General features: G+C 44.2%; 1 protein-coding gene across 3 annotated transcripts in view; it reads left to right on the forward strand.

Annotated features, from left to right (window-relative positions):
- Positions 1 to 27,395, forward strand: part of cadps2 (Ca++-dependent secretion activator 2) — a 194,818-nt gene that overhangs the window by 114,899 nt on the left and 52,524 nt on the right. For all 3 annotated transcript variants that reach the window (XM_040133508.1, XM_040133507.1, XM_040133506.1), the window contains exons 12-14: positions 2,390 to 2,526; positions 15,931 to 16,118; positions 24,606 to 24,707. In XM_040133508.1, coding sequence (XP_039989442.1) covers positions 2,390 to 2,526; positions 15,931 to 16,118; positions 24,606 to 24,707 — 427 coding nt within the window. The remainder of the gene's footprint in view (positions 1 to 2,389; positions 2,527 to 15,930; positions 16,119 to 24,605; positions 24,708 to 27,395) is intronic.

A 27,395-nucleotide genomic window follows, 5' to 3' on the forward strand; every position in this document is an offset into this window, starting at 1 on the left:
TTGTGGAGGTTTCACTTTTGCTGTCTTTTTTTTTTCTTGTTTGGACAAAAGCGACAAAGAGAGGGGGAGGAGGGGGGGGGGGGTAGGAAACACAAATGTCTGAGAGTCCTTGCGGGCTTCTCTGCATCCACACAAAAACAAAATGGCAGCGTTAATAAAAAGCGATCACTAATGCCCGTCTCGGGCGCGAGGCCGCGGGCGTCACAGGCATGGAAACAGCGCCGGCATTCTTCAGGGAACCGTGGTCTTTTGTGGGGCCATGTGTCATGCTCGGAAACTTCCCATCCCGAAATGTACTCCAACAATAAGGGCAGAGTGGAGAGTGTTAGGCTTTTCATTTGGCGGGGCCATTAACAGGAAGGCCTGAAAGGACTGGAAATGAACCCAGGTTTGCTCAGGCTGGGACGCCCTGCGTCTCTTCTGCTTCTTTTATTTTCTGTTGATTCTTTCGTCGCCGGACCCGAAGCCTCGTCATCATCTGCTGCTCCGGGCGCAAGAAGATCTCCAAGTGTCCGTGCTACGGTGTAAAAGCACCTCACATCACCGGTCGTTCCAGTTTTACTCAGAGTATAAGTCTGGTGACGTGCTTTTCCTCATGGGTAAAAAAACCCCACGAAAAGACCCAAACCAACAATGAATGTATCAAAGCCTGATAGATCTTATTCCTCTGAGGCGTTGAGCTCCGTTGTTCTACAATAACTATTAAAAACACATCAGGGACACCCACTGTTGCACTGGGTGACATGTTCCTTCATCGCCATGAACACACACGCTGAGGTTTACTTGGACTCAGTCCCACACACACACACACACACACACACACACACACGTACTCACTAGAGAACCAAATGTGGATTAATCCGCAGCTGAAAATAGTCCCCGAACAAATGCACTATTTCCTCATACTTGAGTAACACTTGCTAAACTAGAGTGGACAGCTGTTTTTAGGGAAAAAAAGAAAGAAAGTATATTTGTGAGCTGATTTTAAAGATTTATATCTTCAGTAGGAACCAAAGGGGTTTGGAGCTGAGAGACGCAGACTGGGTAGGAAAGACTGAGACGTTGGTTTGGGTCTTGTCGTGGAGTTTTGGTGGCGCGGGGGTTGAGGTGCCAACCGAGAACAGCGGCGTCTCCTGTGAAACCACCAAGCATTTTCTGGTTTGAGCCCTCACTTATGGAGGGATTGAAACATCCGGCTTTGCCTGCATGTGGGCTGATGAACCCAATCTCCTGCTGCAGTTGATCGGCGATGTGTTTGTCGTTTGTTGTCTTCCTGGACGTTTTCTTTTTTTCTTTCTTTTTTTTTTTAACGGCTCTGCAAGTCACTTCCAGTGTTTTGCTCACGTCGCCCGTGTTGGCGAGTGTTTGTGTCAGCTGAGAGAACTGACAGCCTCACAGAGGATCTCTGGCCAACCGAGGTGGGAACTATTAACCACACACTGAGCCTGTGTGTGTGTGTGTGTGTGTGTACGTACGTGTGTTTACACTTCAGTTCACTGCTGAGCTGAAAGGGAGGCGTGAATGGTTGTGAATCAGAACACATTTATACATCACCTCTTTTGCTGTGGTTTAGCAGACGGAGCTGACTGCAGAGAAATCTGTGCAGCCACTCCTCTATGCTAGTTGATCTACTGAACCGACGTCGGGGTGGATGACTCCGTTTCTCGCTGTTTTGTTTTTCCCTGTCTGTCTTTCTTTCTTGCTCCCGTTCGTCCCTTCCTTCCACCAACGCTGCCCAACAAACTCAACTCTGGATTTCTCCTACATGACACATCCTCAAATACAGGGACAGTTACCAACAAGAAGTTGGTAGAATATTAGATTTCTTTCTTTTCTTTCTTTTCTTTTTTAAAATTTACAGTCTGAAACTTCAGAACAAATGAAATAGGGAGGTTTTCAACGCTGTTTAGATTAACTGTGAATTTTATCAGATTTTTTTCAGTTTTTCTGATCCGGATTTTATGAAAACTTTGCTTTTTTTTTTCTTTCTTGTTCTTTTGATAGAAAATCTTCTTTTCCGTCAAGACATTTGTGCAGAGCTGGATGAAGTCTGATCCAGAATGATGCTGATTGAATTTTAGGGACCGTTTTCCTGATGCTATACCGATGATCTGAGTTTTAAAACTTTATTAAAAGGCAGTTGACATGAGGATAAACTGATGCAGAATTAATTCCGTAGAAATCTTCAAACTTTAAAATCAACTTTCGTGACCACATTGATGTTCACAGCCCAGCGTCCTGACGAGTCGGGCTCCTATTGGATGATTTTGCGTCTCATGTTTTTTCTTTTATTCGGGTCCAGGGAGGATGTTTGATGCCACCATGTGTCTTCCTTGAGACGTATTCATTATGTATTGAGTTGTAGTGTTTCTCTGTGTTTCCCGTTCAGGCCTGGATCCGTCTCAGCGGCAGGGGGTGGAGGAGTTGATCTCTGCCGCTCCGAGTCGCTTCGACCACGCCGCCCTGTTCACCATTTTACAGAAACACACTCTGCAGCACCGCATGAACGACTCCTTCTCCTGCCTGGTACGTTAACACAAACACGTCATCTAACGCACGCTCTCGGTTTCTAGTTCGAGGTCGTGGATTCTCCGCTACACTACCCAGAAACCAGCTGTGTGTGAGTGGGACGGTTGAAGTTTGAGTCGCTCGAGGTGTCGCAAAGTTCTCAGTTTCTCTTCTATTGTCTTTTTTCAGAAGAAACTCGAAATGTGAGCTGCATCCGATTCTTGTGTAGCAGGAAGCAGCTTTTAGAGAGGGAGTTAAAAACTTTTCTGAGGTGTATCTTTATGTTTAGAGCGGTCAGATAGAGAGGAACGGGTGATGATATGAGAGCTGAAAGGATCAATTAATCAACTAGTCAACTGGCAAATTGAGAAAAGTCAACTAAAAATAGTTGGAAACTATTTTGATATTTGATTAATCAATTGAGTTTTTTAAGCCAAATTGGTAAAACATTCACCTCGAACATTTTCTGGTTTTCCTGCTCCTCTGTGATAATAAACTGAAGATATTTAGGTTTTGGACAGTTGGTGAGACAAAACAAGCAATTTGAAGACGTCACCATAGGCTCTGGGAACTTTCTTTGCTCTGTGCTGACATTCCATGGACCCAACGATTGATTGAGAAAATAGGATTAGTTCGCATGTTACTGCTTAAATGTAAACATTCAATCATAATCATGTGCGTAAAGAAGCAGAGACGTGCAGCTTGCGGTAAAAGAGGAGGAGCGTGAGAAGGTCACGTTCAGTTGACGGATTTAAGTTGAAGAGACACGATGTCGAAGTTGGTGAGAGAAGGAAACTCTTAATGCCCGCGACCTCTGTCTCTGGGAAAGCTGGGAAGCGGTTTCGCTGCACAGAAGACGTTTTCTACAACAAGCTTGTAAAATAACTAAATGTCAGACGAATCGGGGATATCTAAACAACATTCAGCGATTTGGAATACAGGATAAAATGTAGGACTACCTCTGGAAAAACAGCAGTCCATACTCTGTTCCAGTTTCTCTGCCATTGGTTGCTGTGGGTCCCCATCAAAATACATTTTCAGTGGATTATCACTCGCACATGTTTCCTTACATCAACTCCGTTATCCCGTGAGACAGTCAATCTGTTTCTCGGTCGTCAGAAAAATTATTCTGCGACAATTTTGATAAACGATTGGTCATTAACGTCACTTTTTTAGCACAAAGTACTAAAATGTACTGGTCCCCACTTTCGATTTATGCGATAATGACAAAATAAAAACATTTTAATGTTTTAATGTGGGCTTTGGAAACTTTGGATTCTCATTTTCAACTATTTTCTGACATTTAATAGACAAAACAATTAATCAACGCTCAGCAGATCAGTCAGAAATAAAAAATAATTGTCGCAGCACTGGTGACACGGTTAAAAGAAATGGTACTAACCACTCAGAGCGGAAGGTAAAGAGCGAGAAATACCCTCCTGAAGAAACCAGAAATAAAACTTCTCAGCGGAAGGTTTGAATTTGTGAGAGAGACAGAACAAGCTCTCTCCCTTTCTCTCTGTTTAAGCCTGGGGGGCTCTCTCACACTGATTGAGGGGATAAACGCTCTAATCAATACTTTCCCAATAGGAACATGACCCTCATGGACAACTGCTGGGCTGACTGAATGGAGGAGGAGGGCGGGGGTGAAACCTAAATAAGTGAGGGGGATGAAATCAGGGTTTTTGTGTTGTGTGCAACTGAGCAAGAACCGTGAACCCCAAACTGTGCAGATATGATTCATATTTTGTGTTCGTATTTTTTACTGTAATGCCTGAAGCTTTCTACAGGGTTTTGTCCTTCTGTTGACGCTGAGCCAGTGTTTTTCACGCAGAGAAATAGAGCTTCTCCAGATCTCTTTAGAGTGGATAAATCTAAAACCCACCAGCATTGCACTTTAAGCGTGGTCAGGGAAAATGGGGTTGAGAAAAAAAAAATGGAGACTCTGGAAAACCATGGGATATGTCTGCTGATGTGATTAACCTTTACTGATGTTTATTTTGTCCGATGACTTTAATGTTCCAAGCATTTATGAGCCATGATTTAAAAAAAATAAATAAATAAATAAAAATCAGTCAATATTTATTGGTCGTTTTACAACAGAAACTGAAAAATATGTCTGTGGGAACAAGTAAACTGGGAGTTTGCCCAGAGCCGGAGACTTGGATTTGACTCCCTGGTGCCTTCCAAGACTTGAAAACAGAAACATTCAAGTCCTCGAACAATTAAAAAAAAAAAAATAATACATGAAACAATGACTGGCCGGCAGACTTGTGCATTCAAAGAATTTGCTCTCAGTTATGTGAAACTACCTAAGTCACTTATATGAGTGCTTTTAAAAGCTTTGAAAACGAAACGTTCAGATGCTGTGCCGCTTTAACGGAAAGCGTTTTGAAAGACTTGCAAAGGACTTGGAGTCAAGGGACTTGCAGTTTAGTTATGAAGACTTGACTTGAACCAGCGGAGCAGCGTTTACAGTACATTGTGACTTGCATTTGACTCGGTCTTGCCCTCCAGACTCAGAGTTTCATGAGACGTGCATGAGACTGAAATTTCGCACAGACCTGCCCCCACAAAAAAGATTCAGCGGAGTAACTGAGCACTTGGTTCCATTCCCGGCACAAGATGGCAACCAAGAGGAGGAAAAAGTCGTTTTTGGATTGTTTTCGTGTCGTAGTGTGCACAGAGAACTTTTCAAACTCACCTGTAAACACTGGTGTGTGTTTGTGCGCTTGTTCTTTCGCATGTTTTCTTTATCCATATTAATGCGGATGTATGAGGTCTGAAAGGAAAATCCACACTGGCAGCATTCTTGAAGAACCCGTGGAACTTTTCTCAGGTTAGTGTCTTGTCCATCTCAAAGACCAGATCGCTTTTTACAAACGGGCCAATCCACATCGACTCAGAGAGACACACCTGTTTACCTGAGTCTTTTTTTGTCTTATAGAAGTATAAACTCCGCATGAAGCCAAATCAGATCAACACAAATCTCCCGCTGTCTGTCTGTTGTCAACTCACTGTCTGTATTTACAACGGTGGCTCAAGGCCCCAAAGTTTCACTGTGAGCTTCCTGGTTTCACTGTGGACATACAGGGGACGGGGAAATAAAATCAATCAACTGATAAAAACAGGACTTTATTTCCTCCCGTGTAGACCTCCTGACCCCCATTTGAATACTGTTCTGATTTCCGATTTCAGTCACTGCCTGGTGAGGACAGTGTCTCTGGCTGCTCGTCCCGAGGACACTTTTGCTGTAACGAAGGTCACAGTCCCCGCAGATTGACAAAACGGGCGCTTCAAATTTCCATTTGTCTGATGTGAACTTGGATTTTTTTTTGCATGTTTTAGACGGCTTCATGCAGAATATGTATAATTTACATGACCTCCAACCATTTTTCTAAATCACAGCATATTCTTGACCGAAACGAATGAACCTTAAAACTCAAAACTGTACTGTGTTTTTCTCATTCTCTTTCATTTTTCCGTTTCCTGGTCAGCCATTCGTTCTAGTTCACTTTAAGATCCTGTTAAAAACCAACATCCACAGTCTACCGTCTGGTCTGGATTGTCCTTAGGATCCCGAATGATTTGTGTCAGTATCACTATATATATACTGCCGGTTGACGGCAAATGGCCTAAAACCTGAAAAAACACCGGTATGGTGCTTTACAGAGAGAATCCACCAAGTATCACCAAGAGTTCATCGTAATAGTCCATGTTTTTCTAAAGGTTTTATTGCAAAATTCACAAAAACTTGAAGTACTCCTTGTTCAGGGTTAAAAACATCCTTCATAACAAATGAAGACCATCACTGGACTCTAAAACTCAGATCTTGAGGAGTCAGCTCATCCTGACATGTGTTGCATTGTCTTCTCGTCTTTTAAAAGCAGCAGAACGAGGAGATGTTCACCAGATTGACATCTGTGCTTCTTTCATTTCTCTACCTGCCTCACCAGGACTCCCTCCAGCTCTGCAATTAGACCGATCCATTCACACTGCCCCTCCAGCTCCTCTCTCCTCAGCCTTTTGTGAAAACTCGAGGGCTTTGTGTTCCAACCTGAGCCCCCTTTTCACCAAACCCTCTGAGAAAAGGCCATTGCCTCGGCGTGGGGTACATCTGTTGAGAAGTGGCTTGGATTCATGTCATAGACGGGGTCATATTTTATTCACAAAGAGTTGAACCCAACAACAACAACAGTAATTAGGCAGAAATTTGGTTTGTAGCTGGAGCCCGGAGTCCTGCTAACTGGATCAGAGCATTTCCCACTGATGATTGAAGGGTCAAATCCCCTCAGTGAAGCCGCCGGTGAAGTGTTGAGGTCCGGCTGAAATGGAGTTTCTGCTGACACGACTTGTAGGTGGCAACATTTGGGGAAAGGCAGTTCTTGAGTTATCTTCATCCAAAACCACAGAACAGTATAAATACAAAAGCACAGTAAAATATCCTTTTAAAGTAAGAGAAAACCAAAAAAATAACATTGAACAATCGATCAAAGTCTTCAGGTAAAATCACTCACATTCATTCAGTTCAATTTTTAGATCCAACACGTCGTAAATCAAGTGAGTATAAGTGGATTTGTTTGGTTTTTTTTTCTCTTTCACAGTCTTTCACAACATTAAGGCCTTTCAGACCAAACGCAGCCTTGCGCTGAAAAAAGATTCAAGGGGCTGTGAAGGTGAGAAAATGAAATATGATCCAGGAAGTCCAGTAAATAGATCTGTGAGTTTAGAGGTGTATTAGACAGCCAGCAGTTTATCATGCCATCAGAATAACTGTGTCGTTATCGCAGTTGTTTACAGTTGTTTATAATCCTCCATCTCAACAGTCGTGAGGTAAAAGCAGAAAACACACTGTTCACGTTACAGACTAAGCTTCCAGGAATGTGGTTTTGCACCTTTTTGAATGGCCAACACGTTTCGTGGCCAGGTGATGTCGCACGGCGCTGCAGCAAAACTCGAGCCGGGTTCAACCTTCTTCTGCCAGACGCCCCTGAGGTTTCTTTTTTTGATGGAGCCCTTTTGTGTCAGCACCCCAGATAACGCAAGGCAGCGGTCTCATTTACAAATGAGGGGGTTTTATTTCACAACATGGCCACTGTTTACCTGCAAATCACCGTCGTCTTCGCATCAACTGACCCAACGATCAAGGGACGCCAGCTCAACGCTTCTACATGAACAATTATTGAACCTCTTGAATGAATGATTTTTTTTTTTTTTCCCACGTGTACTGCTGTACATCATGTTGTTCCAACGCTTGCGTCAGATATTCAGTATACAGGAGGATGTCTGTTCATCATGTTGGACACAGTCCCCCCCAAATCAGCCAGACGTGTTTGGTGTCTTCAGAAACTTTTGGATCTCCACTGAAATTTAAAATGAAATTCTGCGAGTTTGAACAAAGTTGGTCCGAACACGACTTTGTAAAATAGAACTACCAGTAGGCCAGGATACCAATGAGAGGTGTGTGTCTGAGACGGACATGCGTAAAGATGTCTCTTCTGTCCACGGAGACAAACAGAATCCTTTGTTTCCGATGCACTTTTCCCCTCACAACTTCAGTGCCAGAGAGCAAAGGTTTTTTTGTTTTGTTTTTTTTAATTGGAAAGGAAAATTAAAATCTTGAATTTACTGTCAGCTGACAAGTTTGATCATGAGCAGCCTGTCAGCGTCCCAGGCCCCCCCCCTCCCACACAAACACACACACACACACACGTTCCCTCAACCTCTGGCTGGTGAAGCAGAAGCAAAAGGGTCATGGGATCATGGAGAATGAGCACTGAACTGGACAACATCTGAAGACCAATATTTACCTCTCCGCGGTCTTTTAATCTCTTGTGACTCTGACCCACTTTGGTTTCCTGTCTGCCTTCAGTCTGGAGACCTTGAGACGTCTTTGTCTACACTTTTACTTTTGGAGGACGAGGACGCAGGTGTCCCCTCATCCCATCAGTCCCATCTGAGTGTCCTGCTGTCAAATTAATTTCCTGCGGAGCTCTACCATTATACACTCCGATGTATGCATGCGCACGGTTCAGGCTCCCGCTCCTTAAAACCCGAAGCTTCCCGGTGATTGAGTTCTGTTTGTGCTAATTAGAGGAATCTTCGGAAAAACCAGAAGAGGAGAGAGGCTCCAGATTGCGTCGCAGCGTTCACGTGGGGACGACCTGCTGACCTCAAAGGGAAAAAAGCCAAACAGCAAAATCTTCTGAGAGATTTACCTATTTTTTTTTTTGTTTTGTCTCTGCTGAACACGTCGCTCTGCTGCTAGACAGGATAAACGTCGACTTTTTTTTTTTTTTTAGCAGGTAGCAGTCAGTGGAGCTAAAGATTAGAGTCGACCGGCGCTAGATTTTTGAGGTTAGCGCAGATATCAAGATTTAAAAGAGAGTTAAAAAAAAAAAAGAAAACTCTTACAAAATATCAGATTTGACAAGGATCTCTTAAATCTAGCGATTAAAGAATTATGACCAAGATACGCAGCGAACGGGAGAATTCACGGTTTAAAAAATGCACTTGTGCCTGCTCTCTAGTGGACAAGCTGCGTAATGGTGACGCTGTTTCTAAGTTACCTCAAACATGCCTCTGACAATTCATAACTGCAGCGTCTCGTTACTCATCCGCCCACATGTACACTGACTCTGGTGTGTTTGCGCTAAGCTAATATAGTTCAGAGCTCAGAGCTCAAGCTCAGACCTTTTTCACAAAAGCTCCACAATCCTCTGCAGTTATCACCGTATGTTAATAACAGGGAATATTTAGAAAAACTGCATCTGAATCAAAGATGTAGCTAGTTACTAGCTAGCTAGTAGTGATTGACCGTCATGGGATACGTGTCACGGAGGTTTTTTGGTTTGGTTTGAGTAGTAAATGAGCGATTAACGCAGATGTTCATGTCCAACTTCACAATGCTAAGAAGTCTTTTTTTTTTTTTTAATTTTTAATCCAAACTAAAAGCGAATAACGATTTTTTTTTTTTTAACCAAATTTCATTGAAATCTTTCTCAACAACATTTAAAGATACTGTGCTAAGGAACAAAGAAACAAACAAACAAGAGACGTCAAAACAATGTTGAGAGTGTGGGGAACAAAAAGATTCAGTATTTCACAACAAACATTATTTTAAAAATGACAAACATGATTTCGCTTCGCAGGAGCATGTTTTTTCATGTCTTCTCCTGTCTGAGTCTCTGGTCTCAGATTTATCTTATAAACTCTTAGTGGGTTCAGACCCAGAGTCTGTGAAACGTCTCAGAACATGACGATAAATCTTTTTTTTTTTTTTTCTTCTTTTTTTCAAACACCGTTTAAAATCCTTTACAGCCGATCGTATTCGTGCAAACTTAAAGGTCAAGTGTGACCGTTTTAAATCTGAGCGTAAGGTGTAGGAACCTGCGAGTAACCGTGCTGGCTATCTCTCCCTGTCTCTCTCTCTCTCTCTCTCTCCCTCTCTCCCTGTCTCTCTCTCTCTCTCTCTCCCTCTCTCCCTGTCTCTCTCTCTCTCTCCCTCTCTCCCTGTCTCTCTCTCTCTCTCCCTCTCTCCCTGTCTCTCTCTCTCTCTCTCTCCCTCTCTCCCTGTCTCTCTCTCTCTCTCCCTCTCTCCCTGTCTCTCTCTCTCTCTCCCTCTCTCCCTGTCTCTCTCTCTCTCTCCCTCTCTCCCTGTCTCTCTCTCTCTCTCCCTCTCTCCCTGTCTCTCTCTCTCTCTCCCTCTCTCCCTGTCTCTCTCTCTCTCTCTCTCTCTCTCCCTCTCTCCCTGTCTCTCTCTCTCTCTCTCTCTCTCTCCCTCTCTCCCTCTCTCTCTCTCTCTCTCTCCCTCTCTCCCTGTCTCTCTCTCTCTCTCCCTCTCTCCCTGTCTCTCTCTCTCTCTCCCTCTCTCCCTGTCTCTCTCTCTCTCTCCCTCTCTCCCTGTCTCTCTCTCTCTCTCTCTCTCCCTCTCTCCCTGTCTCTCTCTCTCTCTCCCTCTCTCCCTGTCTCTCTCTCTCTCTCTCTCTCTCTCTCCCTCTCTCCCTGTCTCTCTCTCTCTCTCTCTCTCTCTCTCTCTCTCTCTCCCTCTCTCCCTGTCTCTCTCTCTCTCTCTCTCCCTCTCTCCCTGTCTCTCTCTCTCTCTCTCTCTCTCTCTCTCTCTCTCTCTCTCTCTCTCTCTCTCCCTCTCTCCCTGTCTCTCTCTCTCTCTGTCTCTCTCCCTGTCTCTCTCTCTCTCTCTCCCTCTCTCTCTGTCTCTCTCTCTCTCTCCCTCTCTCCCTCTCTCTCTCTCTCTCTCTCCCTCTCTCCCTGTCTCTCTCTCTCTCTCCCTCTCTCCCTGTCTCTCTCTCTCTCTCCCTCTCTCCCTGTCTCTCTCTCTCTCTCCCTCTCTCCCTGTCTCTCTCTCTCTCTCTCCCTCTCTCCCTCTCTCTCTCTCTCTCTCCCTCTCTCCCTCTCTCTCTCTCCCTCTCTCCCTCTCTCCCTGTCTCTCTCTCTCTCTCCCTCTCTCCCTGTCTCTCTCTCTCTCTCTCCCTCTCTCCCTGTCCCTCTCTCTCTCTCTCTCTCTCTCTCTCCCTCTCTCCCTGTCTCTCTCTCTCTCTCCCTCTCTCCCTGTCTCTCTCTCTCTCTCCCTCTCTCCCTGTCTCTCTCTCTCTCTCCCTCTCTCCCTGTCTCTCTCTCTCTCTCCCTCTCTCCCTGTCTCTCTCTCTCTCTCTCCCTCTCTCCCTGTCTCTCTCTCTCTCTCCCTCTCTCCCTGTCTCTCTCTCTCTCTCCCTCTCTCCCTGTCTCTCTCTCTCTCTCCCTCTCTCCCTGTCTCTCTCTCTCTCTCCCTCTCTCCCTGTCTCTCTCTCTCTCTCCCTCTCTCCCTGTCTCTCTCTCTCTCTCTCCCTCTCTCCCTGTCTCTCTCTCTCTCTCTCCCTCTCTCCCTGTCTCTCTCTCTCTCTCTCCCTCTCTCCCTGTCTCTCTCTCTCTCTCCCTCTCTCCCTGTCTCTCTCTCTCTCTCTCTCTCCCTCTCTCCCTGTCTCTCTCTCTCTCTCGCTCTCTCCCTCGGTCTCTCTCTCTCTCTCCCTCTCTCCCTGTCTCTCTCTCTCTCTCTCTCTCTCTCCCTCTCTCTCTCTGTCTCTCTCTCTCTCTCCCTCTCTCCCTGTCTCTCTCTCTCTCTCTCTCTCCCTCTCTCCCTGTCTCTCTCTCTCTCTCTCTCTGTGGTGTGATATTAATAGCTCGAGCTCACAGACGGAGAGAAAAATGAAGAAAGTAACTGGAGAGAAACGACAAACAACCTGAAGACTGGAAGAAGGGGAGCAGAGGGGGAGACACTAAAAGGCCTGCAGAGGAGGAATCTGCCAGGTCCAGTTAACCCCGACAGGCACCATGCGGGCTAGAGTCTGTATAAAATCCTGGAAATAACGCGGCCTAATTTCAAGTCCGTAAATGATCTTAAATGCATTTAAACACTTTAGATTTTGGACTCTGCCGCTTAAAGTGTTTCTCAGACTGCTGTTTTTCTGAAGAGACGTTAAACCCGTCAGCTGTTATTTTCATTTTCTCAGTCGTCGAACTAGTGCAGTGCCAGTTCAAAACGTGCTTTTTATCTCATTAATGGTTCAGTATTTTATTCAGCCACCCAAACGCCATCACCCAGTTTCCACATCACTGCTGAGCTCTGATACGAATGATGATAACACACCCTATTTGTCAGAAAACTTGATCAGAAAATACTCGACCACAAATTCAAAAGGACGGCTGTGACACATACACTCAGTTGCCAGTTTATTAGGTACACCTAGATAAAACTGATACTACAACAGGCCTGCAATAAATCAGTCGGTCACGCGGATGCGTCACTAACCGACTGTCATTTAATATTTCTTTCTTTGTTTCTTGAGAACCAGTCATCCAGTCATCCAGCCGCTCACCCCCAGTCCACACTGCACTTCCTTGGGTCCTCAACAACACACAGGCGGAGTCCGAAGTGGGTCAGATGATGGGTTTGACGATGAAATTGAAGGACAGACAGAAAGACAGAGATTCCTCCAGTAATACTTGGTGAAATTGAAATTGGTGTTGAAAGTTCCACTTTGATTGGTAGCAGAAATGACTGGAAAGCTTATAAAAACAACAATATGACGTACTAAACTATCAGGTACACTTCCCTCAGTTACTTCTTGACGTTATTTATTTTCTTCTACCAGTTTGATAATAACTAATATAATAACACGGTAAAACAAGGGAAATTCAAATTCCTCTGCAGATGTACCTTCATTTACTAGCTGATTTAATTTAAACGTGAAAAATGATCCTTTAAGATCAAGATGACAACGAGTAGAGATGCAGTTATTCTTAGTTCAAACTGTGTTTGATGCAAGAGTGAAATCAATGACTCCTCCTCTGACCGCATGATGTTTTATAATAAAGGAACCTTACGATCCGTTTGCTGTGTGAAGCTCAGATCAGCAATGTTGTTTTTTAATGATAGGACGGTTTTTCAAATGGAAATGTTGGAAATATCGGGCCAGATTATTTTGGGAGCTCTTCTTCCTCTTCTTCCTCTTCTTCTTCCTCTTCTTTTTTTTCGTTTTCTTCTTCTAACCCAAAATGGCTGCACAGAAAAGAGGACAGGGCCACAATGAAACGAGATCTGCTCCTGGCTTCAGTGCTTGGCGCATGCAGCGCACCTGAAGAGTGTGAAGGCTGACGACGGGGGTCAGTCACTGGGGGGGTCAGTGTCTGACTGCCCGCATGCCTTAAGATAAGAATCTCTGACAGTGGCCGTACGATAACCTTAATTGGCTTATATGACGAGTTAGTTAGCTAAGTAGCCTGATAAGCTTGAGTCGTTTTGATTTAGCGAACTCTAGCCGTCACAATTTAGATGCTACGTCAGGTGTTAACGCTATTTCCGTTGAGCCCAACGTTAGCTAGCGTACTTGTTATTCCAAATTCCACTTGTGTGACGTTACTGACGTTATTGCCCTGGGACTACGTTACTGACGTTACCCGTTTTCCCCGACGGTTCCAACATAGGTCGAGCCAAAGTGCCAAGTTACCGTTAGCGTTAGCCCATGATGGTTCCATTTTCTTTACGCTAAGATAATATTAGCGAGGCTAATTCTGTCCCAACACTGACGTAATTGTACAGTGTGCGTTTTGATTTGTTTTTTGGAAGGCATGAGACAACGGTGTAGACATGTAGCTCATGTGGACCAGCAGCATAATTACGTGGCTTGAGAAGGGGGCAAACGCCAAACTCGCCGAAAGCTACACAAGCTGAACTGAAATGACATTGTGACAGTTTTTCTTTCAGTTGCAGTGGTTGTGTGAAATCGTTTTACAAATGTTACATCTATGCCCCGTCTTTTAATTGACACAACAGCAGCTGCAATAGCTGTGAGGAGCGAAAACCGCTGTCTCCACCATCTTTCATACAGGAGACAATCTGATACAGAAACAAACTCTGCCCAGAGGGTAAAATGAAACAGTTTCTCTGCAGCGTGTCTTCTCTCTTGGGTCGCCCGTTGCTGGGCTGAGAGTCATGACTGTCATGTAGGAGGAGCTGTCAGTGTGTGTGTGTGTGTGTGTGTGTGTGTGTGTGTGTGGCAGCAGCTTGGTGGAGGTGCTAATTTGTTAATGTTCCTTCCGTGAGGAATCTTAATTAGCGCTGTAAGTTTCATGGCTAATTTAGTGATTACGTGTAGGATGAATGAGCTAATGAACATCTCGAGGTGTTCCAGTCGTTCCACACCTTTCTGCTTCCTCCTTCTGTTTTTTTTTTTTTTTTTAACTCTAGCCAAGAATTAAAGGATTAACCTTTACACTTGTCTGTTTAATTGTGGTAAAGAAGTATTGGGTATTTCTATAGACTTTGCGGAGCCAAAAGGTGACCATTATTGGTTCGTCTCCCATGGCTACAGGAAGCTGTGAAGGAGTCGTCTCGGTTATCGAGGACAGTTATTCAGCATGTCGGTAGAGTTCATAACAAAGTGCTGCTCACATTTACCAGGTAGCTGCGTTGTGGTCCCAAATGCCTGCCTGCTTTTCTGGTCCCGCAGTCGCTTGATAACATGACGGTGCGTCAACCTCTTTTAATGCACACTCCCAAAAGTGACACACCGAAAAATAAAACGGCTACTCACTCTTCGTACTGCAGTCAGGATCCTGGTCTCCTCTAAAAGGGAAACTCTTTGGAGTTTACGATCACAAATTCAGCTGTAGTTCCACCAGATTTCCCAATTACAAACATGGTAACCGAAATTTTTTTTAAAAATTCTCAACAATTTTGATTAAACTCTTTAACTTTAACATAAAGTATGTGAAGGGATAGCACGTTGTTCCACTTATATTGTACAGAATTGTACAGAAGTTAAGTTCTTTGCATTACGAGCAGCAGTGCTCAAAGGGAGAAACGCAGCGGCTGCTTTGAGTAGAGTTGTCTCATATGACGCCCGTAGCTCAGCGGCAGGAAAATCACAGATGCTGCTAGTAACACTAACAACGGCTCCGTTCTCCTCACCTGTCCCAGTAAACCGTGACAGTGTGACAGTGAGCCGGCATGCACAATCCCAGGACCATGAAACTGAAGCAGCTAAAAGGAATCATTCATTTCATTATTAACACCTGCGATTTTCTTTATGCGACACGTCGAAATGTTTTGCTCTTCCAGCACCGTCTGACATTCCCGTCTAACTGGTCCAAAGCAACACGTTTCACCGGTCAGATTGGTCGTAAAAAATTCCCCGATCCCTTTCCTGACCTTTTCCTATAGAATAATTTAACATTTTCAGCTCCGGTACTAAAAGCTCTAAGTTGAGGGGTGTCGAACTGTAATTATCTGTGGGCCATTTGTCATGTTGTTCTCTCCTGGGGGAAGGGCACAGGTTTTGTCTTTTCACCCGCTTAGGTTGAGTCGTTTAACTCTGAATGTTCAGTAGAACAATGACACTTGAGATTGTTTGCTGAACGACGACTGCTTTCTTTACAGATGAGACAGGACGCAGTCGTATTTAACTCCATGAAAAAAAAAAAAATCAGCTGTCTGTGGTCCACTGTAAACTTTCTTTTAGGTATGGAAATAAAAGTGTTGGTTTCAGGCACAACGCAGAAAGTGGGAGTTATATTTTTTCTACGGCAAAGTTGTTGACAAGTTACTCTGTCAAGTTTACAGTATCGCTATAAAATTAAATGACAACTCCAAAATAAAAGACTGAGGGGAAAATCAAAAAGTAGATGTAAAAATAAATTCCAAACATGCCGGTGGCCTAATGAAATTGCCTCGCAGGTCAGATCTGGACTTCTTAAAGTCAGTTTAATACCCCTGCTCTAAGAAAAACTAAACCATCAGTTTGTTTGTTTTTTCCAGCACTGATATTGTGGCTGTAATGAACACCAGGGAGATGCTTGCAGAACTTGAGACTCTTAATGTGGTCCTGAAAGGTCTGACAGGCCTGGTGTGATTTTTGTCGTCTTCAGGGTTGGTTCAGCCCCGGTCAGGTGTTCGTCCTGGATGAGTACTGCGCCCGGTATGGCGTTCGAGGATGCCACCGTCACCTGAGCTACCTGAAGGGTCTGATGGATTATTCAGAGAACAATGCACTGGTCGACCCCACGCTGCTGCACTACAGCTACGCCTTCTGCGTCTCCCACGTCCACGGAAACAGGTACACCAGCCATCACTGTCTCGTTACAATTAGCTGTCAGAATCACAGGAGAGACCAGGATAATAATAGTCACTCTCGGTGCACAGGTGGTGCAGGGGTAAAGTTCCCATCATCCACCAGAGACCCAGATATATGACCCCCAGTAGCACAGCTTGGTCTCGCGTGCCAAACAACACAACCTTTTTTTGTTTGTTTGTTTTTTTTGGGTGGGAAGCCAGGTGGGGATCTTAAACCTTAGAAAAAAAACTGTACATTTCAAATTTTAGGTAAAAAAAGGGGGAAAAAATCTTAAATATAAATAGAATAACAATAAAATATACTGTGTAGAATATCTGTCTTTGTATTGTACAGGAACAAAGAAAAGTCCAACCGATAAAGCCTTTCTCCCGATGAAAACCGATAATCCACTGTAATTCCTTTTAATTTGAACCCGCACTGTCTCCGTTTCATACTATTTCACTGGACCTTGTAAAACCTGTGAAACCCAAATAATACAACTTTAGGATAAAATACCATGCGGGGATCTACAGAAAAGACAGTAACATTCTCTTTATTTGACCTGATCAAACACAAAGAACAATATATGCAGTTACTTAATGTTTACTGCAACAACTATAAAATACAGTCTCAGAACAGTCCTGTGAACAGACTGCAATTTGATCTTTTCATTTATTCTGTATATCTTCACTGAGCACAGATGCTCTTTTTCAGCCACACGCACAGGCTGAATCCAAATGTCCGGACCCCCACACACTCGCAGACTCCATTTATGGGCGCATACTCCTGAAGTCTGGACGGCAGAGTGCTGTCCAAATCCAAATCCTCGTTTCAGAAAGCTGAAGGAAGGGGCCCCAAGTGCACTTTCTGCAGACTTGCAGAGAGTCCACTGCGGGTGCAGACTTCACCAGACTTTGTTTGGAAGTTCACCAATACTTGATGCAATCTGGGTGAAGAAATAGTAATAATGATAAAAGAAACTGGGTCAAATTACCAGTAAGTTAGATACAATTTAGATTCATGGTATTAATGTATCATCTGTATGTTTTTAAAGATGTCTATTTTTTTTTACGTATATAACTTTATTTGTGTCGTTCATTTTTTGACGGAATAATCTTAACTCTCTCACTGTCTTTCGTCTGTGTTAATAGCTATGTAAAAATTTCGAAAGGGGCCTGGTCAAACTACTATTTCCTAGGTCAAAAATGAACTTTCAGTCTCACAGGCTTGATTTTGTAGTATATAAGTACTCCAAGGTGGATTACAGGGTCAAGACCTTGGCCTTGGGTATTAACCCGCGTATCATAGCAGATTTTATCCCTCACAGACTTCACCAGATGACAGTGAACACAGACACGTCGCCGTGCCTCGGACCGAAGTTCGCCAGGGTGGACATTTGGATTCAGCAACACATTTACGTACAATAAACTCGACCCGGAAGCTGCCCACTACAACCACAGACTGATCCGTCTGGAAATAGCGCCTTGCTTAAGGGTCAACAAGCCAAATTAAACAACAAAATGTGTAGTCTGTGCATGCCTTATAGAGCGACACGGGTTTTCTGACCAGACGTCACCATCGATAGGACTAAATTATTTGTCTGTGCCATCCAAAACATTACAAATAAATCAGTTTGATGATCTGACAACTTTATACGGTTTAAGTCTGGTTAGGTTTAGATACAAAAACGACTTGGCTGAGGTTGGGGTAAAGCTCTGGGTGTAGGTTAAAACACAGGTCCTCAAAGTGTGAGGGGCACCTCCCCGGGGGGCGGCATGGGAGAGTTGACAGTGAACTGCGAAGGCCCATCGATTCGTTCCGCTTACCAGCACAGTCGGTGGCTGTGATCCACAGCTCATGGAGGCAATTAGGGTTACTCAGAGACCTCTAGTGCCCAATTGCCGAAATGTGCGTCAAAATTAGTACTCCTCCTCTGAGTCATGACTCCATCAAATCTGAACACGCAGACATGATACACATATTCTTTCCGAAGTTTTCCTCAGCATCTACAGTTGTCTGTACATCCGTGGGTACACTGCGAACAGGAACTGCTAATAGCTAATTTGGGATGACGTTTGATCATGCCGGTTTGCCAAAATGTAGACACCCACAGGCTGTAAACAAAACAATGGGGTTCATGTTGTCGGGAGGTGATGATGTGGATGTGTCGGAGAGATGCAGTCGTTATGGGACCTTTGCCATTAAGGTCACATTAATAACCACTCGGTTAAGGTTAGAGAGCGATCATGGTCATGAATAAAAGGAACCAACGTTGACTGTCGGTAGGAGACAGAAGAGGAACGGCGATCTCCCAGTGTTAAGAGCTGATGATTTTTACCCATCCATCCATCCTGACCTCCTGCCTACCAGAATTTTGTCTGCTCTTAAAAAATGTTAGTTTCCTCCTTTGCTCCCAACAAACCAGAGTCATATTTCCAACAGCCGATAGAGGACTTCGGGGGGTTGCCATTTGCTGAAATGGCTGACACTCTCATTTTTCTTGGGAGGACGGTAGCTTTACTGGCAGCTCAGCTTCGGTAACCTTCAGGCCTCCATTTGTCAAACGACAACTCCGCAGATATGAGCAACAGAAGTGTCTTTTAGCCACTTGTTGGCATCAGCGTCGCTCCAGCAGTTCAGTTCTCCACTTCACTCCCAGCAGCCCCTGCTTGACTCCCCGGCTGGTAATTACTGATATTTGTGCTTTCTGTCTTTGTCGACTCATTTAGTCAATTAGAAACCATAATGATTAGCTTCTCTAGCTAATCGCCAGATATAAATTGGGGGGGGGTGTGGGTTTGCTGGAATTGGCTTTTTGTCAGTTGGAGCTCTAATTTGAATAATTGATGCCCATTCAGGGCTCCTGGAGCTGCCTGAGTGGGTGTGGATGGGAAAAAGAGGTTTTGGATGGCTGGCAGACTCAGAGGTGGAAAAAAAAACAAACTTAATTACAGAACTCGAGTTTTCCCTGGAGGACTGCTCAACGAGACGAAACTACAACAGGAGGCAGAGAGGACAAAGAGACGCCACAGACTGATCAACGGGAGAGTACTTGACTAATACTTCAAGGCGATATATTTAGAGCGTATCAGACTGTGCTTTTCTTAAGAAAACTCTCAGTTCTGACAAAGAGAAACCTGTTGGACCTTCATGGAAGATGTAAATAATTCTCTGATATGTGAAAGTCTCCCACAGGTGATGTCAGCTTATCAAGGTCCGTTTGCACTTTTATCTCTCTGTGGTCTGAGATTGGTCATTTTCAATTTTCACGTTTAATTAAAAGTTTTTACCTCTAATTTATAGTGGCATTCGGATTCTTAAAAACGCACTTCCGGTGGACACTGGGGGGTTAGCCACTATGTGCGGCTCGGGTGGACTGGATAGCTATCATCAAAAAAAATTGTGCTGGAAAAAAAACCAAAACGATTAAGTGCAACCAAGAGGCGTTAGAGATGGGAATTGCCTTTGAATGTTGAGACATGGTTTATCCCGATGGTGAAAACAGGCATTAGTCTCTGACTACACGTGACATTTATTCGTCCCATGCGTAACTACATCCATAGGGGGGCTGTGGAAGTACAGAGTCTGTCCCCTACGGCAATGGCAGCTGAAGTGACACTGAAATTACTCTGTAGAGTATTAAACCACATTTGGACACGAGACTGTTAAATGACAAGTTTTAAATAGGAGCATTTAAGGTCTGCTTTGTTATTTAAAGTGTTTCGTGCTGCGGGATTCGATGGAACAGATAAACCTGCGCAGGTGAAGGAGCTGTGACACCTGGACTCGTCTTGCACTGGTCCGTGAGGGTTTGATGAGGCGAGCGCGTTTGAACTGAGATCGGGGTTAAAGGAGCATTACCCGAGCCGGGAGGGGTGGGCGCTCGCCTCCCTCTCACCTGTCACGTCAGATATCCTCCTCTCCGAGGCGTCTCCACCACACCGACACGGGATGTGACAGCAGCTTTTACCTCCCCCAACCATTCGCACAACAGCCCCCCAACCCCAGAGAGGTGACGGGGGAGGGGAAGGGGGCACACATGATCACCTGCCACTCAGCTTCATCTCCTTTCCACACCTCTTAAGATGAAGTGGCGTCCACACCCGGTACCCTGCCACGCCGCTTGGCGAGCGCCACTCATGACGAGTCCTGTCAACTGAGATCAGAACCAAACAGCCAGAGGGGTCGGTGGATCCCGCAGGCGGATATGGTACTTATCGTTTACACTTGAGCCGCGTCGAGTGTAAACACACTAACCTGAGTCTACAGACCCCTCCTCCTCAGCCGCACCCCACCCACCCCCACCCTCCGGCCCCGGAGCGGCGCTGAAAGCAGCCTCGCCTCCGACGCGCTCGCTTCATTTAGCAGCAACAATGTGTCTGAACCCCGACAAGCTGTCGCATCGCTCCCCACTCCGCGGTGTGAGCCCAAGCATGAACGCACATCTGACCGGATTTAATGGCACAGTGAGGAGAGCTACCGAACCAAACGCTGTTCCGTGTCGTGTCTTTCCGAGCAAACTGCATTTTGCAACTGGCTTCCCGCCAACTTGTTCCTCGTCCAATTAGTTTTCTGTCATAATTCAATTCAGAGGAAGTGGAGGGTGTGGCCGACATTCGGAGGAAAACTGAGTTCCGTCCGTTGTCAGAAAGCGCCCGATGAGCTCTTCGTGGCGATGGGAGAAATACATCACAGACTCCAACCCACTGAATTAATTTGAGCGACCACCTTGGCCCATAAAGAAGAGAAGATTTCTGTGCTTTTGGGTTCATTTCTTCGTTGTAAAGTTTTCATGCAAATGCAGCAGAAAGTACAGACTGGAAAAAAAAAAAAAAAAGATGTCTGCTGAAATGGTGTGTTCATGCGCAGCCTCATTGATTCGCAAAAATGACATCTCTAGTTATTTTACGTCTGATTCACATTCATGGAGTTGTTGTTATAAATTAACCAATATTTAATCATAATAAAAAAATTGGAGGATTAAAATCAAAAGCATGTGCTGACATTTTCTTAAACTGGGCAGGTTTTCCCTCTTTCCGGAATTTGGAGTTTCCCAGCAGCGCGTACAAATCTCTTTGTTTTGAAGGTGAAAATCTGTCGTATGAGTCTTAATCCCCCCCCCCCCCCAAAAAAAAAAACTTGTATGAGAGAGGAAAATCTTTTAAAATTTAAAAAAAAAAGAGAAGAAAGATTCGTTCTAAGTAAGGAATAATCTTTCCACACCTGTATGGTAAAAAGTGATAAAAGTCTGCAGAACATTCCTGCTCATTATCAGCACTTGTTGTGGCGCTGAAACAATCAGTTGATTAATTTATAGTCGATGGACAGAAAAAGCGATCAGCAGCGATTTTGGTAATTGATAAATCGTCTGAGTCACCTTTCAAGCTGAGATGCTGAAGATTTGCTAGTTTTTCAGCTTCTGATACGCGAGGTTTTTAGCGAACCGAGTTTCATGAGATTTTGAACAGCTGGCCAGACAAATCAAGACCCGTAAATACAAATACAAGAGATCAATAGAGAATATCATCAGAAGACTAATCAATACTAAAAATAATCATCAGTTGCAGCCTATTCAGTTTATTATATTTGTGTTTTGGTGCAACAACAAAAAACGAGGCAAATTTTAATGAAATGATCCGCGAACGCTGTTTCACCAAAATGGTAGATTTCTAATAAATGGAGCCTAAATGACGACACGGGGTCTGAAAGTAACACGAGAGCTGCAAAACTGATCAGTTCAGAAGGTGAACAACTGGGATCCGTCCGTCCATGGAAGACCTAGCTCTGACCGCGGTCCTCACGTCTTCATTAGTCTGCGCGGGGGCCCAGAGTGCAGCGAGGCCCTCGGCCGCCTCAACATGAAAGCGAGCTTTTCTTGCCTTTACATGAGTGAGCGCACACGCCCCTCCCACCTCCCAGCGACTCTGCTTTATGTTCCCTCAGGATTAACTGGTGCTTGTTAAATAGGGGTTGTGGGAAGTGGAGGGGGTGGGGGGGGTAATGAATTAACAGATTTGGGGAACAACAGGGTTTAGAAGTTGTGCTAACAAGTGCTGTTGTGCAGAGAAAGCTGCCTCTCATTACAGAATGAATCGAGTAGAGTGGAGCTGAAGAGAGGCACCGATGTCCTCGCACAATACGCGACGACTTCCTGTTCTCATCCCGCACCTCATCGGCAACCTCCACCCTCCGGACGCCGACCTGTCTGAGGAAATGTCACAGGGGGGATTAAAGAACTAAGCCGATGTACCTTTAGTGTTGTCTGTATAATTTTAGGGCGTTTTATTGTATGGAAATGTTTTTACTGTGCCTACTTTTGTTTTTGTAATATTCCTAATATTCCTGTACGTAACTTCCTCCGCCGAGGAGGTTTTCCCCCGTGTGTGTTTGTTGGTTGGGCGCCGAGATGACGCCCCAGCCCTCTTGGCGGAGGGCTGGGGCGTCGGCCCGGGGAAGCTCCCATCACATTTTGGCTTGGATCCGGTTAAAGCGGCGGATCCAGTCACTTTTTATCACTTTCCTCGACATTGGCATTTTCCAACATTTTTGTCCATTTTGGGCCTTGGTGGAGGTATGTGCTCTGCTGAGTGCCATTCTAGTCAGATTTTTCTCATTTTTTTTATTCTATCATACTTTATATTTACGTTCACTGTTCATTCTTTCATTTATGTATTTTTCTATTCAAATTATATACTTTAATTTTATGTAATTTTTTTATCCATATTTTATGTTTTTTATATGTAATTGACTTTAACTTCCTATATTTTAATATTCTAAGTCATTTAATTTAATCTTTTATCTCTTTCATATTCACTCATATTTTATTGATCTTTTGTGTAACTATATTTTAGTTTATCTTGTTTTCATTTTATTTTAGATAATTTTGTTCTTTTATTTTTTTATTTTTCTATAAGGAAATTTTAACTAATAATTTTGATTTTATGTAACTTTACTGTATTTTGTTATATTTTGTTATATTTTATTGTTCTTTTATCTAATTTATTATATGAATGTATGATTTTATTTATCATCATCATTATTATTATTATTATTTAAATCTTAAATGGCTCATGTTAACTCCACATACACACTGTTATACTGTATTCTCTTTGTGCTAGCGTTGTCTTTTCCTGTCAAATAGATTTTCGGTTTCACCGAGGCACTCTTCTGGTTAAATAAAGTTATTATCGTCGCATTTGTAATTCACAGGAAGTTCAGCAGTGCTGGTTCAGCATCCTTCTCTCACCTGCTGCTCGTCGTTTCTCACCACATTTTCATTTTTCAACTTTTGGAGAGTCAGGAATATGCCGCTTCGGTCAGGGGCTGAACCAGCGAAGGCTTTTATAAGAACAACTCATTAACAGACAACCTCCTTGCTTCTTCCCTCCGGCGGCGGCGAGTGTCGTTTGGAGAGGGTGCTTTTCTCTTTCAGCCGCACAGAGAAAGCCCAGAAAGTCAAGGCTGGTCGCTCTGGGTCCTGATTGCATTTTTTCCCCTTTTTTGCCAGAGTGCCTATTCAGACGAAGGCAAGAAGGGAATGAAAGCTTTACAAACATTAATGAAGCCCTCAACTAACAGTTTTTTCTTTGTCGACTCTCCTCCTGCCAACCAGATGAGCTGTGGAGGAGGAAGAGGAGCCCGAGCAGCTCTCTGTTTGATTGGTTGACTTTGAGGTCAGCGTGGAGAGTTTGGCTGCTTGATCAGTTAGTTTGGTGAAAACAAGCCAGTCAAACTCGGAGTGAGAAAGAAATTAAAAGAAAAGAAGCCTGAGCTGTTTTCTAAGGCTTCACATTTTGTTTCTCTCTCTTTCTTTTCTTTGACTTTTCTATGATAAAAGAAATGTCTCGGTATTCGCAGCGATAAAGTATTGATGAAGAGGGTCTTGTGCTGACATGTGAACAGCATATCAAAGATGCAGTCTCCAGAATCAGTGTTTGATATTTCAGATTCTCAGATAATGGACACAGCCTTTATTTACCTGAACTGAGGAGAGAACCAGGCTTTTATTTCAAACAGGCTCATATTTTGTATATAAAGTCTATTTTATATTCCCTATATTACTATTTAGTTAATAAATACATATTTTTCTAAGGTTCAGTTGCGGTGAAGCTACCGTCAGTGAACTCCAAACTTCCTGTAAATGTTTCACGTTAAAAGCCTTGCTGACATCCTCCCTCCCTCTCCTCCGTAGGCTCTTATGTGAAACATCTGCTGCACATCTGTTGTGTTGAGCTGAATTCATGTTTATTAGTGACCGGCCTGTTGTACTTCATGCTTGTGCTGACCGTTGTTTGAAAATGGCTTTTATTCGAGAATAAATGGTATCACAACATCCCCTGCCCGTCATCATTTGGACATCCTGAAAGAACCAGACTACTTTATACCGTCAGCCTGAGACTTGTGGTCGTTTGGTGGAGATGAAAGTCAGCCGACTGTGTCCTGTGTCCGTCTGATTTTTCTTGTCTTTTTTTTTGTCTTGTCTCTCGTCAGGCCTGATGGGATGGGGACAGTGACCGTGGAGGAGAAAGAGCAGTTTGAGTCCATCAGGAGTCGCCTCATGGCTCTGCTGGAGAACCAGATCACACATTTTAGGTATGGACACCTTCTCATCCGATTCATAAAGCAACAGAAATCTGGTGCAAGCCATTGGTTTTAGGGCATTTCTGTACTGTAGGGAAATCGAACACTTCTCTAGTTTTATCTGTCCATGCAGACAGTTTGGGTTTTTACTGGTTCCGGTTTTGAGATACCTGCCCTCACCCCAATACAGTGAAAGTGAATGGAATTTAGTTTGCGATGCTTCCAACACTGAAAAGTTCTGTTCACACTGAGTGTTTTTACAGTTGCAACAGTATCCCGGTAAAGATCAGGCTCTTGGATTGTCCCGGTTGCGTTTATGCACCTGTAAACATCATATCCCGGATTCAGAAACCTGGATAAGCTGGATAGAAACTGCGAACCACGACACGTCAACACCTTGTCTGCGCGTCTTAACATTTTCCGCCCTGTTCCTGGGGACATCACCGGCTCCGGTTGCGCGGCAGACCGTCAGTAAAACACAGCGGCTTCGGAAATGCAAAGAGATGATTTTTGATGTCACCCTCGTCCTCCATCGCTAATGACTAAAGGGAGGCAGCAGAGTTCAGGCGGCCAGGGAATAAAACAGAGGTCATTCAGAACTGTTGACGTAACTCAGCTGATGCAGAAGCCACGGATTTGCTGGATGGGAAAGAGTGAAAGAGACAAACGCAAACAGGGAGCTGGATAACCAGGTTTCTCATGCTCCATGTAAACATGATACACAGTAACAAGATCAAATTCAAGTAATGAATGCGCACGTAAACACACTCAGTATCGTCACTTATTTTATTTCGTTTATTTGTCAGGGATAATGCTCATTAATGAAGCAAGGAGTAGAAGTGTACATGAGCCAGAGGTGGTCGAAACTCTGGATAATAGTAAATGGCAAAGGCTTCATAACACTTCCTATCATCATCATCATCATTATTATTATTATTATTATTATTATTATTATTAATAAAAGGAAATTATAATCCCAAATACTGGAGGAGAGACTGAGGAGAGAAGGGAAGGGTTTGATTAAACTTCCTTTTCTTGATGGAGAGATACCACTAGAGGGAGGACAGAGAATTTGTTGTTGTTTTTTTTTTTTTAAATATTTAGTTTTGTTTCATCTTAACCTCTAAAACACATCGATCAAACGTTTAGCTAAAAGCTTAGCCGTGATGTGAAGCGGAGTCATTTGAATAGAAGCCGCCTAAAACACGTAAAACCAGCGGTATGCTCACTGGCCTCCATCATAATGAGCCGAGGCAGTCTGGGTATTTCCAGCCCCATCAGTGGCGTATAATGGGTGCAGGACATGTGTCGACGGCGGCTGATGAGACCTCCCTGCATCTGCGTGCCGCTATTCAGCGCCGCCGCCGCGGTGCGGGCGCATTGTGAGCGCGGTGTGAAAGCGGCAGCCCCGAGACCTTGAGCAACACTTGTCTGAATGGACCTGTGCCATTAACTGTCCCGAAGCCCGGCTCTTGAAACCCTTCTCGCCTGAGAGGGGCCCTCCATCTGGCCCAGAGAGGGGAGGAGGGGCCGGTCGGGGGGAGGGGGGGTCGATCAGCGGGAGTCATTACTAACTCACCTCAACATGAGGCTAATGCTGGTAAACAATGGCCACGGGACAATGCCGGGATTATGCTAATGTCCCCCGGACAAGAGCAGGATTTCCAGAGTCGGGTTCGAGCTGAGCTGAGCTCAGGCATTTCAGATTCATGGGGTTATAAATTTTAAACGCAGCCGCTTCCCTTTACTGCCTCTAACGATTATTATTCTTTCCCACAGAGGAAGGAGATTATCTGCAGATTTACCTAATCACTCATGTAGCGTTCCTCCTCTGCGCAAGATAAAAGTGGTCGGACGTGTTTGGCGTCACGCGCATGACCCTACACGGGTTCCAGAGAAGCTAATGTACACTACGTGGCCGAAAGTATCTGGACACCCAAGTGTTTTCCTCCAGTCCAAAGTGGGAAAACCACCTCGTTATGGAGCTGGCGCTGTGCAAGGGGACGCTGGCGTTTCGGAAAAGGGAGGCACCTTCCCCAAACCGTTGCTAAAGATGCTGCCCTCGCCAGAGAAAACATGAGGTGACTCGTCCTTGAGGAGAGAGCGTTACTCGTTGCTCTTGGAGGACTGCAAAATAAAAATAATTATAAAACAAGAATAATCATATGCCACAAATAAAAGTAAACTATTGTGAAGCTGTAACAAAAACGTGTGGTAGTTTGACGTAATAACTGACTAAAATGATGTCATTGATTATCAAATTAGAATCAGTTCATTATTTTTCTGCTGATTTTCTGTTCAATCTGATTTTATTTTCTCCCGAAACGTGTTCATATATTCCGCGTGTTGAATCATAAATATCATAAATCATAGAGGCCTGCGCTCCCTTGAAACACTTCAGCACATATTAGCATATTGCAACCGTCAAAGACCGTTCAGGCTTTTTTAACATGTTCTGCTCTTCAGGGGATTTTTTTTATTTTCATTTCAGCTCCTGCCTGATGATATTTCTTTTCCAAAGAAACACTGTTTTGTCATTCTTATAACCGTGAAGGAACAGAACATCTGCCTGCGGGTTTTTGTCCAATAAATGGCTGACCTGCGTGACCACATGGCTTTTGTTTATTAAGTACTGTTCACTTGTCAATTAGCAACGTGAAACCTCTCTGAACCGCCTCGTCTGCGCTCAGATGGAGCTGG

Source organism: Xiphias gladius, chromosome 8, assembly GCF_016859285.1.
Source record: "Xiphias gladius isolate SHS-SW01 ecotype Sanya breed wild chromosome 8, ASM1685928v1, whole genome shotgun sequence".
Classification (NCBI taxonomy): Eukaryota; Metazoa; Chordata; class Actinopteri; order Istiophoriformes; family Xiphiidae; genus Xiphias; species Xiphias gladius.